We start from the raw sequence: 17,391 nt of genomic DNA, 5'->3' as shown, positions 1-17,391 counted from the left end.
TACAATTAAAAACAGTAGGGAGTGATATTGCATCACATTAATACACTTTACAATAGATTATTAGATTCTAATTGAATAGATGAGCCAAAATAATTAGGGATCTTTTTAATGGGCCCCGACTCATTACAAGTATGAATAGGTGGGCCTTAAAGTAGAAAATATTGAGAACCCCTGATCTAAACAACCACCAAAGCTATTTAATATAAAGACTCAAAACAGATACACACATGCAGTCCTATATGTGCATACACTTCAATTTAAACATGTAATAGCCATCAGACTTCTTTACTAAAGGGTTACCAGATTGTCTATTTTTGTAGGTACTTGATACACGAGTGAAACAATGACTATTAGAGGACAGAAAATCAGATCGACCTGCCAGCCAGGCAGTAAAACTGACACAGCTTGTAGTTAGATGCTGCTTAAATGTAGATGTTTATGTGTCCCTGAAAGGAAAGACTGCTTGGCCTTGTTAGAAAATTAGAAAGGTGAAAAAAAAAGTGATAATAATCATTCATTGCTGTCGCCTCACAACAAGAAGGTCCGGGTTCGAGCCCCGTGGCCGGCGAGGGCCTTTCTGTGCGGAGTTTGCATGTTCTCCCTGTGTCCGCGTGGGTTTCCTCCGGGTGCTCTGGTTTCCCCCACAGTCCAAAGACATGCAGGTTAGGTTAACTGGTGACTCTAAATTGAGCGTAGGTGTGAATGTGAGTGTGAATGGTTGTCTGTGTCTATGTGTCAGCCCTGTGATGACCTGGCGACTTGTCCAGGGTGTACCCCGCCTTTCGCCTGAAGTCAGCTGGGATAGGCTCCAGCTTGCCTGCGGCCCTGTAGAACAGGATAAAGTGGCTAGAGATAATGAGATGAGATATATGTGTATATATATATATTTTTTTTTGGGGGGGGGTTCTTCTTCTTTAGGGTTTTTTGGCGGCTGGCAAACTAACTTAAAGGTGCATTACCGCCACCAAGCATGCTGGAGTGTGGAACAAGAGATATTGGGGCAGAAAAAACTATATTCTTTTAGCTATTTCTGTTTCTTTTAAATACTTGATAATGACTGTGGTTGTTTTTGAGTAGAGTTTTTATTTCGTCCTTGGTTGGTTCAGCAACACTCTCCGCCATTTTGTTTTTCTCTACTCAGGGTATATGACCTGATAGCCTAGTAGTAGAGTAGCCAATCAGAGTGCACGATTACTCCTATCCAGTGAATGTGGATAGAATAAAAACTGTTCTGCATAGAGCAGAGTCCAAGAGCCATCTGTATGTACCTCCAACCTTGTTTAACATAAGGCAATAATAATATTCATTGCAAATATTAATTTTCATGCTGCTGATCATTTTGAAAATGGTGTACTGGAAGAGTAGTAATGTTTGAAAATATTTTGTGCTCAATCTATATAGCATGAAAAACTCAAAATATCACTCAATGCATGTTAACTTTATATGGTAATATCTGTTCTTTTTCATAAATAGCACCAATAATTTTGGAAGTGACAGTCAGTCTGACAACATTAAATAACAGTTTATGTGTGCCTACTAAATATGCATTCGCTCTGGAGTGTGAGACACACACACACACACACACACACACACACACACACACACACACACACACACACACACACAATTGCCATTCCCTAACCCAGTTTTCTTTGACTTTGCCAGACTATCCTGTGATCTGCTTTATCAAATAGTGTTGAGGAGGACAAAGACTCACGATGTGTAAAGTCAAAGAGAACAACCGTTGAGAGGTATGAAGTAGAAGAACTTTATTCATCACACATACACTTGTGAGATTCCATCCATCATCTCTAGCCGCTTTATCCTGTTCTACAGGGTCGCAGGCAAGCTGGAGCCTATCCCAGCTGACTACGGGCGAAAGGCGGGGTACACCCTGGACAAGTCTCCAGGTCATCACAGGGCTGACACGTACACAAAGACAACCATTCACACTCACATTCACACCTACGGTCAATTCAGGTGGGGTTTACATTAGACCGTATCAGCGGATCATCAGATTAACGTTTTTAAAACGATTAGTGTGCATACAGCAACACCAATACATGATTCGCGTGCACACAGCAACACTAATACACGGATACGCTCGGCTCTGCAGGCATCCTGCGCTCCAAATCACTCCGCCCTGAACAGCGAGTGCCCTCTGGAGGGTGCGCACTCCGGCCATGCGCAGCTCACAGAGCGCCCGAGTGAAGTGCACGAGCCACGATTCGGGACTGAGCCGCTGTGTGTGTGATCCCAGTGCATATCACTTACCACTTGCAAGTGGAAGGATGGCAAGCCTAAAGACAATCATAACTACACAATGGGCAGTATTTGCATCAGTATTTGCAGTATTTTCATACTTTTATACTCTTTAATGAAAGGTGATACAAGGCAGAAGTCCGCGCCGTTTTTCAGCAGTCGCGTCACATGACCAACGCCAGCGAATCAGGAAGGTGGATGTCACAGTGACGTTGTCCAATGACGACACCAGCTAGAGCTCAGCACAGCGTATCCGCGTATTCTCAATGTTTACACAGCACTGGACCAGACACGATCTAGATTGAATACGTGGACCCTGGCGGATTCCCGTTTCCCGGCGTTTCCAGGCGGTTTAATGTAAACGGACAGTGCATCCGCGAAGAAAACGAGACAGATACGGTCTAATGTAAACTTGGCCTTAGAGCCACCAATTAGCCTAACCTGCATGTCTTTGGACTGTGGGGGAAACCAGAGCACCCGGAGGAAACCCACACAGACACGAGGAGAACATGCAAACTCCACACAGAAAGGCCCTTGTCAGCCTCTGGGCTCAAACCCAGGACCTTCTTGCTGTGAAGCGACAATGCTAACCACTACACCACCGTGCCGGCCGTATGATGGGTTCATTTTAATTTCTTCTCTTTTTGACCATCTCTTTGGCATATGCGTTTTTGTGTGTGTGATGGCTCTCCTGCTGTGTAACTAGAATTAGTGGTATTCTCCACTATGAATCTGACCACACTCACTCCAGAGTCTAGCCCCAAACTGGTGTCTTCAGCCGTTGATAAAGAGATCTTACATGTTCAGACCAATTACTCCCTGTATTAAATATCCATCTTTGAAAGTGCATTAGCACATCAAAAGTAGTGGTGGCTCATGGCCTGCCTGCCTGCTGAGAAAGAAAGGAGAGAAGACGTGGGGAAGAGGAATTGAGGAGAGAGATTACAGCAGGAGAGTGGATTGTTTGTGCAGCAGGACTGTGTGTGTCTGTGTGTGTGTATGAGAAAACGTATGAGAAATTGGGTGTACTGTGACGTGAGCGCGCCACACTTTGACAGACAGCAGCATACACATGTCAAGGTAAAGAGAAAGTTGTAATTGATGAAGGGAGATGCATAACATATGGACGCCTCACTCTGTGTCTACTTCGTTTTCCTGAACCCCCGTAGTGTCAACATCATTTAGGCTGTCAGGTTTCCATATAAGCCTTTAAGCGCTTATGGGAAACATGTGTGGTTGTATAACTCACTCAAGTGTGTTCTACTTTTTCTATAGCCCCCTTTACACAGTCTGTTCAAGGTGGGAATCTTATGCCTTTATTCTGCCTCGTTTCTGTATAAAACTTCCAAATGAACAAATGAACATCTGAACAAAATCTGCAGTGTCTTTCAGGTAGGCAAAAGGAGTTTTAAACTCAAGATTAGTAACCTTCTCGGCTTGCTGCCAGTTGGTGTTTCTAACATTAACTGCATTTCTTTTCACACTATGTTGACTGCATCTTTGGGACAATCACAGTAGGATCTGCAAATGTATATTTTATGTAATGTAGACCAAGACTGTAATTTTGAAATACTTGTAAAAAATTGGGACAAGTCCTGTCATTTTGCACCATTTTTGATGTTGCTGCAGTTAATTATAGTTCAAATGTGAAACGCTAAATGTCCCAAAAGTTTTGATGACTCTTGAATAATATACAAAATGGCTTATTGTTTTGCTTTGTGTCAAGAGGCATGCTGTTTTCTTTTTCCCTTTTTGGTTTGCAGATCAAGAATGGCACTGCTGGTTTATGGGTGTCAGAAACCATGGCCATTGCCATGGCAACAGATCCCTGCAATACCATGTGTTTCTGCACTGCAGCGCCGGCACTGGAAAAAGAGCGAGCATGGTGATTGTCACCCGAGGTCCCTGTGGAATTCTAATCAGCTCTTTGTCCTTCAAATGCAATCTCTCTCTCTCTCTCTCTCTCTCTCTCTCTCACACACACACACACACACAGAATGTCTGGATGTATAGATGTCCTCTATTACAGCATAGTTGACACTACAGTCTCTTTCTCTCTCTCTCTCTCTCTCTCTCTCTCAAAGGCAATGATCTCCACACAGAGATCTATGCAGCACTCAAGATGATATATGGTGATCAAATGTAAGATGCATCTTACTAATCTGTACATGAAGCTACCTTACCAGGGTAGATCTATTTAAAACAAACAAACAAACAAACAAAAAAACCTCTCTAGTGTTTTCTCCCTGTGCCCTCTACCAGTAATGTAAAAGCTCTCTGCACCAAAGATGGCCCAGTTTTCCCCAGTCTATTCCTGATCCTTTAACTGGATCTAGATCAGGACAGGCCCAACTTTGCTTTGGACATTACTACTCAAAAACTTTCAGCTGAACAGCAAGGGAGCACTGGGCACAATGCAACTTGGTCAAGACACATAGAAACAATCTATTCCATGAGCACTGAGTTTGGTAAACGAAAATATTTTTATATTCATTATGGATGCTGTCTATTCTGGGACAAAGTCCATTATATTATCAATTTTATTTGGGAAAAAGTGTAGGCCCTGGTAGGAAACCAAATGGTCTAATGTAATTAAACAAAAAATTCATGGGGGAAGCCATGGCCTAATGGTTAGAAAACCAGTTTTGGGACCAAAAGGTTGCTGGTTCAATTCCCTAGACCAGCAGGAATGGCAGATGTGCCCTTGAGCAAGGCACCTAACCTCCGACTGCTCCCCAGGCTGCTCTGGGTATGTTGTTCTGGATAAGAGTGTCTACTAAATACCCTTAATGTATACTTCTGGTTTTAAAAGTTTACTCAAGTTTGAGTACATTTTTAAGTATAATTATTAATTTTACTTACAATTCCTCCAAAAGTGAAGTAAATCTAACATGACTATAGCATGTTGAAGAAGAAGCCTTTATTTGTCACATGCACACTCAAGCATAGTGAAATTCATTCTCTGCATTTAACCCATCTGAAGCAGTGAACACACACATACAAGTGAGCAATGAGCACACATACATACCCAGAGCAATGGGCAGCTATGCTACAGCATCCGGGGAGCAGTTGTGGGTTAGGTGCCTTGCTCAAGGGCACTTGCTACCTGCTTCTGCAGACTGCTTAGGTCACGTTATTTATATAACACAATAAAATCACAAAATCCTTATAAAATTGTCTATGAAAATACAATTGAGACATGAGAATGCCAAGTGTGAATGCTTATACGCTTGGGATTGAATCACTCGAGATGGTTAATATAGAAGCATAACATAACTCCACATTCAAGGAAGAGCTTGGGCCTCTTGATTAACCACATGACAATGTTCTGTGGTCTTTACTACTTGTTGAAGTCAGACAAAATGGCCAAAGTTTCTTTTTTTTTTAAAGATTTTTTGGGGCTTTTTCCACCTTTATTGGATAGGACAGTACAGAGACAGGAAATGAGCAGGAGAGAGACAGGGAGGGATTGGGAAATGACCTCGGGTCAGAATCAAACCCAGGTCCCCAGATTTATGGTATGGCCCCTTATCCACCTGAGCCACAACACCCCCAAAGTTTCTTTTTGGATCAAACAGCCTAGAAGTATGAATGCCCTTTCAAGCCACCCAAATGCATCTACATTATCTGCAAGAAGAACCTGACTCAGTAGGTATACATGCAATATGTCTACAAAGTAGTGCTTACATGACTGCTGTGTTTAAAAGTCCTCGGTCCTCCACAGTACATGTACAGTATAGTGTGTGTCATAAATACAAAGCTTCAGAGTTGGGGAAGGAGGAAGAGAAGGCACTAAGTACACTGGAGTGATGGTGGATTTAATGGGCCTTTTCGTAGTACCACTCAATCTGAGCTAATCTCCTAGCCTTCAGAGAGGGGAAGAGTCATGATTCCATCGGTCTGACATCTGACAGTACAGTGATGCAACCAATGCCCTCCTTCATCCACCCTGCTCTGGGCTGTTTGAGGGGAGCTTGAATCATATGCCTCTGTGCTTTAGTGATGGGACAGGGTTACAACAGTACCAAGCACAGAGAGAAAGAAAGAGAAGAAGAAAAGTCAAAGACCAAAACTGACACTCTGGTAATATAAACACATACAGTGCAAACGAAAACTTTGAGTCCACTACTGAAAACTGTTCTTATTTTGTAACCAATGATAACATACTTGTTCATTAATAGCAGTTCGTTATTAATTAGTGGAGATAATGCCGAAGGCATGATCACTAATTGAGTACTATTTACTTCCAAACCAGGCAATACTTGTTAAAAGATACTGGTAATCGAAAATAAAATCGCTCTGAGCACAAAATGTACTGTATGTGTTAATGTTTGAATGGACCTCACAAAACATGTGGCAACAGGATACGTCTCAATAGATACAAAAAAAAATGTATTATGGAGTAAATTTGGAGGAAAATTTTGAGTAACACACTCTACAAACCATCTATAGAAGGTCAAAAAGCTGTCAGGTGACCTTCATCAACAATATGTCAACAGTTTATAGCTGTTGATGTTTAGTTAAAAATCTATACACTATACACAGTCTATAGTTATCAACCTGCCCCTTTTTTTTCCTCACTTTACTTGTATGTTCCAGTTTCAATTCATCACTAGTCCTATCAAAAATGTAAAATACAGTTAACAGATCCCAGCACTGCCACTGCTGGACCCTTGAGCAAGGCCCTTAACCCACAACTGCTTAAGGCCTCTGCATGCTCTTGCGACAAGGCTTTCGCAGATAGCTTTTCGCAGACAGTTGTAATTTATCGTTGAGCGGGGAGTAATAGGCGTGCACGATGTTATTCACCACCACAACGCAAGGGGGCGCAAAGTCACGAAATCGCTAGGAGTAGTTGGTGGGTGTGGTTAGTGGAGTGTTTATCCTCCGGTTACTTATAATGACTAGAACTGGAGTTGTATAGATGTACGTACTTCCTCACTTCCTCAATCAACCGCTCTGCGTGCTGCTCCATCTTCGCTCGTGTTTTTAAAAATGGCAAACCAAACCGGGAAAGTAGGGAAGCGGAAGTGCGTGTACAGTGGATGTAGAGTGGACCAATCAGAGCCCTCTTGTCTGCGACGCTGTCTGTGAGGCTTCTGCGGTGGTCACAATTTTTGGGAGGTGCGCGCAGAGCGTCTGCGAAGGTGGGGGGGCTACGCAGACGGCATCGCAGATGGCGTCTGCGAGGACTGGGTTGTCAGCATAAATTGGCCTTTAGTTGTAAAAAATGAGATAAACCTAAGTCGTTCTTGATAAGAGTGTCTGCCAAAGGGCATAAATGTACAACGCCAAATCAGAAAAAGTTGGGATGGTATGTTGGAATTGAAATTAAAACTGAAAACAATGATTTTGTAAATAATATTTGACCAGTATTGTATTCAAAACAATACAGCAGCACATTATTTGATGTTTTAACTCATGAATTGTATTGTTTTTTCAAAATAAACACATTTCAATGTTAATTCTTGCAACACATTTAAAAAAGTTGGGACGGTAAAGCATTTGCCACTTTATAATGTTGCCATTCCTTCTCACAACACTTAAAAGATGTTTAGGGACTGGAGACTCCAAGGGATGAAGTGTTTCAGGTGTTATTTTGTCCCACTCTTCCTGCAAACAAATCTTCAGGTGTGCAATAGTACGGGTTTGTTGTCATGTTTTTCATTTCAAAATTCTCCACACATTCTCTATTGGGGACAGAGGGGACAAGCACCCTCTTCTTCCTCAGTCATGCCTTTGTAATGTGTGCAGAATGTGGTTTTGCATTATCTTGTTGAAATATCCCGGGAAAAGATGTCGTCCTGAAGGCAGAATATGTTGCTTCAAAATCTCAATATACTTTTCTGCATTAATGCTGCCATCACAGTATGTTACCTTTGCTAAGGGCACTGACCCAACCCCATACCATGACAGACCCCGACTTTTGGACTTGTTGCTGGTAACAGTCTGGATGGTCCGTTTTGTCTTTGGTCCAGAGAACACGGTGTCCATTTCTTACAAAAAAAAAAAAGACCTGGAATACTGATTTGTCTGACCACAATGCACATTTACACTGTGTGATGGTCCATCCCAAATACCTCTGAGCCCAGAGAAGTTGACAGTGCTTCTAAACACAGTTAACATGAGGCTTTCTTTTTGCACAGTATTGTTTAAACTGGCATTTGTGGATGTAACTGTGTATTGTAGTGCTTGAGAAAGGTTTGCCAAAGTAATCCTGAGCCCATGTGGTTATATCAGCTATAGATGAATGATGGTTCTTGATGCAGTACCGTCTGAGGGATCAGACATCACGGGTGTTCAGCTTAGGCTTGTGCCTTTGCCCTTTACACATTGAAATTCCTCCAGATTCCTTGAATTGTTTAATGATATTATGAACCATAGAGGGTGAAATATCAAAAACCTTCATATCTTTCTTTGAGGAACATTATTTTAAAACATTTCAATAAGTTTCTCATGCATTTGTTGACAAACTGGAGATCCTCAGTGCGTCTTTCCTCTTCAAAGACAAGGCCTTTCCTGAATACTGATTTTGTACCAAATCATGGTTACAATCACCTGTTGACTTCACCTCTTTCAAATCACATCATTACCAAATACCTTATTACTAGCCCTTAATTGTCCCCGTACCAACATTTTGGAATGTGTTGCAGACCTGAAACACAGGAATGGATGTATAATAACAAATGAAATAAAGTTGACCAACAAAACATGAAATATCTTGGGTTCATACTGGCTGCAATGAAACACAAGTCAAACTACATTTAGAAAATCACTGCTTTCTTTTTTATTTGCATTTTCCATACTGTCCCAACTTTTTCTGATTTGGGGTTTAAATACAAACTGATAAACATCGTTTGATAAACATGAGTTGAAAAGCTGGTTTATAGATAATTTGCCTAAGCTACAGTGTCTAGAGGGGATTATCCAAAATAAAGTGCTACCAGATTTTGTGTTGATTTTTTTTTGCAATTGCTGCAGTCTGTGACAAATTCCCCACGTCACTCTGTGAAGGCAGGGCAGGCCTTGATGGTTAAGAGTCTACCAGTTATCTTGACACAAAACATCTTTATACTCATACGCTGCTCTGCTTCATGAACACCTCACTAATATTAATATGCAACGTAATGTTTCAGTAACGTTAATATCACTGCACATACTGTTCAAACATACCAGATTTAGTGTACGATCTACAGAAACATGCCTCTGCACACCAGTCTCCCACAAACACACAGTATGGTCACTAACCATGATCATGGCTAACAATGGAGTGCTCATGCTGGACTTGTGCTCAGTTAAATGTGTCTAATCAGGGGTGACAGGGCTTAGCATGTTTGTAGCAAGCAGAGCTCTATTCTAAAAGCAGCTTAATTCTATTTCCCACATGTCATCCCTGACACTGCAGTAAGAGAAAGGCCCATCCAAGTGTTTCTTTTCCGATGGCTCGGGCCAACGCACCACAGGAGAGGGAGGGTCTGGATGACTCGCTTCCTGGACCACAAATAACACAAGCCACCTGAGATCTGATTTCTACAGCGATCCACAATTATGCTTCTGGCTGATTAAGACAAGAGACAAGTGACAGAATATCAGTGAGAACACTACAAGCGCACAAACCAACCTCCAAGCTGTACATTTCCACTGTCCTCTTCAGGGGATCCACAATCTGCCAGCATATAAGAATGCACAGATCAATTAGCAGCATTCCTCCCACAATGATCAGCAGCTTCTGGTCCTTGATAATCTGGAGGAAAATAGAAAACAAAACAGAGATGAGCAGGTGTGAATGTGAGAAATGAAAGAAAGGGGTCGACGCTTCCACAATTCAAAAGGGAGTACGCTGAACTTTTGGACGATGAAAGCAACGTCAGATCTTTTCTTTGCATTTAACAGCATTTGACCCGGACAGAATCAAAGGAAAGGTCATGGAGAGGAGGCACTTTAAAGGGATCACATTGCAGAAATGCAACGATTCCTTTCAGGTGCCCCACTGCATGGCTCAGAATAGAGCTTGTGATTGGGTTTGATCCATAGGCTTTTGATGGCTTTGGAAATGGACAAACAAAGGAACGCTAAAACCTTTCGTGCTACTGGAAATATTGCAATACATTAGGATACAAAGACACGGTAAGTGGGCACACATTTCAAGGGCAAGAGGTCCTTGAACACCCACACGTAAAAGTTCAATCACAACTAACTTGGCCTGTGCTTACCTGGCAAGAGTCATGAAAATTGTGAGGATAAAGGAAGAGATTTCCTTTATCCTCAGTCAGCCCAAGGTGAACGGTTCAAGTAAACAGTCAAAAGATGGAAGATCGGCAAATTTCATATGGTATTAAAATCAAATTGTTTGACAAAATCTTATATATATTGGATGCAGAATTAGCCAGGGTGGCATGATGGTGTAGTGGTTAGCACTGTTGCCTCACAGCAAGAAGGTTCTGGGTTCGAGCCCAGTGGCCGATGGGGGCCTTTCTGTGTGGAGTTTGCATGTTCTCCCCGTGTCTGCATGGGTTTCCTCCAGGTGCTCTGGTTTCCCCCACAATTCAAAGATATGCAGGTTAGGCTAATTGGTGGCTCTAACTTGACCATAGGTGTGAATGGTTGTGTGTCTCTATGTGTCAGCCCTGTGACGATCTGGCAACTTGTCCAGGGTGTACCCCAGCTCTCACCCATAGTCAGCTGGGATAGGCTCCAGCTTGCCTGTGACCCTGTACAGGATAAGCGATTACGGATAATGGATGGATGGAATTAGCCACATTATTACTGTCCTGTATAGTTCATGCCATTGTGTATGGTATACACATATCCAACTGTTTGGGTGACAGCAGCAACAAAGAAATAAGTTAGTTGGCAAGTCAGTGTTTCTGCTTTTGCAGTTAATATAACTATTCAAGTAGAATGAGACAAACACATGCTGTTAAATAATGAGCCAGACTAACAAAGGATGTGCTGCAGCCTTTCCTTGGGGAAAACTGTGTAAGTCCTGAACCTGAGGCAAACTATTCAGATCATGAACTATTCAGTTATTTGGTAAGTTAGTGATTCAGTTGTTTGTACACGATGGTGACACGGCGGCACAGTGGTGAGATAAGATAAGATAAGATAAGATAAGATAAGATAAGATAAGATAAGATAAGATAAGATAAGATTTATTTATCCCTCACCAGGGAAATTTACATCTTCCAGCAGCTCACAGATAGAAAGAGTCAGGAATAGACAGTAACAAAAAAGAAATAGAATGCAATAAAGTATAAAATATAATAATAAAATAAAATAAATAAAAAAGTTAAAAACAACAACAACTACACAGGCCATGTATGTAATGTACATAACAAAATAAGAATAGAACTTAAATAAGAGTAGTACTTCACCTGAAGTAGCAATATTGCACTAATAAAATACTGGCAACTGAAATAGGAATAGAAATATTGCACTAGGTAGTGAATGTTATTACACAGCATAACATAACTAACGAGGATGGAATATGTGTGTAAAGTAACCAATAAATGACAAAAAAAAAACCCACAGGCTATGAACATAATTGTATAGAACAATTATGAGAGTGAGATATGAATAAGAAAATACTTGCAAATGAAAAGGCTATTGTACCAGATAGTAATATTGTTGCACAGTGTAAGTAGATGATGGCGATGAGATGCGGATAAAGTGACAAAAACGTGATAGTGACATTGAGGAAAAAACAGTGCTACATTACGCCAGGCTGTCATTGAAAAGTCTGGCAGCAGTTGGGATGAAAGACCTGCGGTAGTGTTCCTTCTTGCACCGTGGGTGCAGCAATCTGCTGCTGAAGGAGCTGCTCAGAGCGCCAACAGTCTCGCGTAGGGGGTAAGAGGTGTTGTCCATGATTGACATTAGCTTAGCTAACGTCCTCCTCTCACACACCTCCTCAATGGAATTTAGAGGGCAGTTCAGGACAGAGCTGGCCCTTTTCACCAGCTTGTTAAGCCTTTTCCTGTCTCTCTCAGAGCTTCCACTTCCCCAACGGACCATGGCGAAGACGACAGCAGATGCTACCACAGTGTCGTAGAATGTCCTCAACAGTGTCTTGCACACGCCGAAGGACCTCAGTCTCCTCAGCAGGTGGAGACAACTTTGGCCCTCCTTGTACAAAGTGGTGCAGTGGTTAACACTGTCGCCTCACAACAAGAAGGTTCCAGGTTCAAATCTCATAGCCTATGGGGGCCTTACTGTGTGGAGCTTGCATGTTCTCCCCGTGCCTGTGTGGGTTTCCTCCGAGTGCTCCAGTTTCCCCCACAGTTCAAAGACATGAAGACTAGGCAAAATACCCAGCCACTGGGGTTGCACAAGCCAGTGCATACTTAGTGCTGGTCCCAAGCCTGGATAGATTGGAGAGGGCTGCATCAGGAAGGGCATCCACTGTAAAACCTATGCCAAATCAAAATATGCGGAGCAGAGCGGCTGTGGCGACCCTGAACGGGAGCAGCCAAAAGGAGAAGATACATGATGGTGGCACAATAAACTAGCAATGACAGGATAGCTGATTTACACAGGTTAACTCCACCAGCCTTTGTACTGGAGGCAGAGCTTTGTGTATATGCACATGTATGTGAAGTGAGTTCAAAGACTAAATTAAAATCACTTCAATGTTTTTTGTAACCACTTGAGCCAAAATTCTAACCAATGCACCTTTAAGCCAATAGTTTTTGAGATTTGGTTTAGAGCAGGGTCCTCAAACTTTTTGTAGGCAGGGAAGGACCTATTTAAACGGTTAAGTAAATTCCACAGAACACCTCAATTTGTTTTATTCATTTATGATTTAAGATTTATTTCACAAAGACTATCTAAATGTGTACAATAGTAAATTTGTCTATTTGTAAGAGTCATGGTTTTTAAAATCATAATCTTAATATATCTTAATATTTAACAGTTACTATACGAAATCGAGTTGTACATGAACTGATAGCCGACGAGGCGTGTATAAATGTAGCCGAGTCGTCTATAAGCCATGTACGACGAGATTGAGTGGAATAACTGTTTTATTCTATCCACATTCACTGGATTTTGAGAAAAGGAGCATTTTTATTTTTTGCAAATTCGATAAATAACTTTATACAAAACATCTGACAAAATAATTTCAAAATAATTTGCTGGCAATGTAAACAAACCAGTGACATGACATTAACAATTTGTGAAAAATGCTATAATAATAATAATAATAATAATAATAATAATAATCCTTGAAAAATAAAAAAAGATACGTTCTTACCATCAAATACTTTTATTCCTTATTTTGTTGCTTTTCTATTTTTTGGGGTTTTCTTCTTCTTTAGAGTTTTTTAGTGGTTGGCAAACCAACTTAAAGGTGCATTACCACCACCAATGGAGCACTTGCATGTGACGTCACAGCCGATCCAGATTGTGACAGACGCCATCTTGTCGGTCAAACGCCATATTTCCGCCTTCTACTTCTGGTTCTACTTCTGCTTCTACTTCTACCTTTTCTTCTGGAAAACCCTACTATATACAATTCTACTACAATGGCTGCAGCTACAAGCTCTCCCTACCTGTGCACGTTTATGTTTTTTGTGTGTATTTTTGCGTGTTGTTCGTCTGTACCGGACTTCAATATCCACTACAACCGTATGGACTTACTGGACATTGGTTTCCAGCAGAAAATGACGGTTTGTAGCGATTTCCATCGCATGCACAACATTCCGGATGAGATAGCGAGACCAGCGGGGTCTCCGTGGATTGTTATCGGAAGCAAAGCGAAGGAGGCGGCGTCGAGAGCGGAAGCAAAAGCGAGGCTGCAGAGCCGGCCTGTTGACTAAGCTCAGAAAACAGCTACTCAAATCTCCACTGCTAAGCCTCTACCTCTCCAACGCCAGATCCACGGTAAACAAGACGGACGATTTGGAATTACAGCTGGAATTACCTTATTCTATAATCGGCTGGTCAGTGCTGTACTCAATACTTAAGTGACTTACCCATCCAATGAGGATTGTTATTTTCTTGTTTACAAGATGCCACATCTGAGGGGGGCTGACAAATCCTGAGTTTCTGTAAAGATAACTGTCCAGAGATTTATAAGCACGCAGTGCTTCACCACTGAACAGCGAGGGAAAGTTAATGAGGTAATTATACACGTCTGGGTATTCCGCTGGCAGTTCAACATCCACTGACACGGTCGTGAAAACTACGTCCGGTAAGCGATAAGGGTCACTAATCTGTAGATCGTTTTAGACATATATCTAGTTATCTATTCATTAGAAAAATGAGCCGTGTAGTCTGTCGGTTGAAATTGATCCATTCTGTACACGAGTGCAGCAGTATTCAGCTGTGTTTTTTTACCGACAAGATGGCGGCTGTGTACTTTCCGGTCACGTGACTGCAAGATCTCTATTGGGCTGGAATATGGAACAGGAGATATCTGGGGGGGGACACACAACTATATGCTTTTAGCTATTTTTATTTCTTTTAAATACTTGATAATTTTTGTGGTTTTGTTTTCGAGTAGCGTTTTTATTTTGTCCTCGGTTGGTTTCAGCAACACACTCCGCCATTTTATTTTTCTATACTCACGGTATATGAGCTGATAGCCTTGTAGTAGAGTAGCCAATCAGAGCATGCGATTGCTCATATCCAGTGAATGTGGAGAGAATAAAAACTTGTATACAATGGGAAGACTGTGGCTGATTCATCACAGAGTTCAAGAGCTGTTGTATTTTTATGTGTGATTATGAAAGTGGAACATACTCTCTCACCTCTGCAGAACACCAGCACAATACCAGCACATGGACTGTCCTGGTTTGTGGAACTAGATCATCGTAAGACTGAGTTTTGTTTGGTTGCAACACCTTCAGCACCTGCTTTTTGTGCACGTGTCTGTATTAATGTGTGTGACTTGCAATGCTCTTGGGAATGAAATTCTGCAGGGCTTGATAATGCAGTGGTGTACTCAGCATGCTCCCAGAATTTGCCTTAATGCAGTTGGTGACTATGGCAGCTGCTTGCATCACTATGCTAATATTGAGTGTGAGATGTCTTAGAAAGTAAATGTCTGGAAAGTGGGTCTCAGCTTTATAAAGAGGTGACAAACACAATTCCAGAGCCAACAGCAGCCATTACTCGAGCACTCACTCCTCTATCAGTGTGTAGCGTCTGAGTCCTGCATGCTGGACCATCAGAGGAATCCAATTTCCCTGAGGATTAAAGAGCTAAGACAGGAGACATGCTGGTCTCCATCGACCGCGGCATTTGTCTTTACTCTGATGGACTGACAAACTAGAATTGCTAACTGTAAAGGATTTAGCTTCTTTTGCAGTCAACCTGCAGGAGAACTGGGGTTACTTATGGGGTGGTCTTTTGACCATCACTGCTGCTGTATTTTTTTAGAATGATAAATGCTCAAAATTTGTCATGTACTCTTTCTTTCTGTCAATAAACTCTTATGTAAATATATAGAAACCATGAATGGCCTGGCCTGCTGAGTGGTACATTGCCCCCACTGCCATTTCATACAGTGGTGCTTGAAAGTTTGTGAACCCATTAGAATTTTCTATATTTCTGCATAAATACATATGAGCTAAAACATCATCAGATTTTCACACAAGTCCTAAAAGTAGATAAAGAAAACCTGGTTAAACAAATGAGAAAAAATATTATACTTGGCCATTTATTTATTGAGGAAAATTACCCAATATTGCATATCTTTGAGTGGCAAAAGTATGTGAACCTTTGCTTTCAGTATCTGGTGTGACCCCCTTGTGCAGCAATAACTGCAACTAAACGTTTCCGGTAACTGTTGATCAGTCCTGCACACCGGCTTGGAGGAATTTTAGCCCGTTCCTCTGTACAGAACAGCTTCAACTCTGGGATGTTGGTGGGTTTCCTCACATGAACTGCTTGCTTCAGGTCCTTCCACAACATTTCGATTGGATTAAGGTCAGGACTTTGACTTGGCCATTCCAAAACAATAACTTTATTCTTCTTTAACCATTCTTTGGTAGACCGATTTGTGTGCTTAGGGTCGTTGTCTTGTTGCATGACCCACCTTCTCTTGAGATTCAGTTCATGGACAGATGTCCTGACATTTTCCTTTAGCATTCGCTGGTATAATTCAGAATTCATTGTTCCATCAATGATGGCAAGCTGTCCTGGCTCAGCTGCAGCAAAACAGGCCCAAACCATGATACTGCCACCACCATGTTTCACAGATGGGACAAGGTTCTTATTCTGGAATACAGTGTTTTCCTTTCTCCAAACATAACGCTTCTCATTTAAACCAAAAAGTTCTATTTTGGTCTCATCCATCCACAAAACATTTTTCCAATAGCCTTCTGGCTTGTCCACATAATCTTTAGCAAACTGCAGATGAGCAGCAATGTTCTTTTTGGAGAGCAGTGGCTTTCTCCTTGCAACCCTGCCATGCACACCATTGTTGTTCAGTGTTCTCCTGATGGTGGACTCATGAACATTAGCCAATGTGAGAGAGGCCTTCAGTTGCTTAGAAGTTACCCTGGGGTCCTTTGTGACCTCGCCGACGATTACACGTCTTGCTCTTGGAGTGATCTTTGTTGGTTGACCACTCCTGGGGAGGGTAACAATGGTCTTGAATTTCCTCCATTTGTACACAATCTGTCTGACTGTGGATTGGTGGAGTCCAAACTCTTTAGAGATGGTTTTGTAACCTTTTCCAGCCTGATGAGCATCAACAACACTTTTTCTGAGGTCCTCAGAAATCTCCTTTGTTCATGCCATGATACACTTCCACAAACGTGTTGTGAAGCTCAGACTTTGATAGATCCCTGTTCTTTAAATAAAACAGGGTGCTCACTCACACCTGATTGTCATCCCATTGATTGAAAACACCTGACTCTAATTTCACCTTCCAATTAACTGCTAATCCTAGAGGTTCACATACTTTTGCCACTCACAGATATGTAATATTGGATCATTTTCCTCAATAAATAAATGACCAAGTATAATATTTTTGTCTCATTTGTTTAACTGGGTTCTCTTTATCTACTTTTAGGACTTGTGTGAAAATCTGATGATGTTTTAGGTCATATTTATGCAGAAATATAGAAAATTCTAAAGGGTTAAACTTTCAAACACCACTGTATATAATATGAAATTTATATT

General features: G+C 41.5%; 1 protein-coding gene across 1 annotated transcript in view; it reads right to left on the bottom strand.

Moving 5' to 3' along the window:
- The window catches only part of gabbr2 (gamma-aminobutyric acid (GABA) B receptor, 2), a 428,647-nt gene that overhangs the window by 83,332 nt on the left and 327,924 nt on the right, over nt 1-17,391 (bottom strand). The window contains exon 13 of the mRNA XM_060942775.1: nt 9,884-10,006. Coding sequence (XP_060798758.1) covers nt 9,884-10,006 — 123 coding nt within the window. The remainder of the gene's footprint in view (nt 1-9,883; nt 10,007-17,391) is intronic.

The sequence above is a fragment of the Neoarius graeffei genome, chromosome 16 (assembly GCF_027579695.1).
Source record: "Neoarius graeffei isolate fNeoGra1 chromosome 16, fNeoGra1.pri, whole genome shotgun sequence".
Taxonomy (NCBI): domain Eukaryota; kingdom Metazoa; phylum Chordata; class Actinopteri; order Siluriformes; family Ariidae; genus Neoarius; species Neoarius graeffei.
Note: the sequence above shows the minus strand (reverse complement) of the source record. Positions and strands in the feature narration are given on the sequence as shown.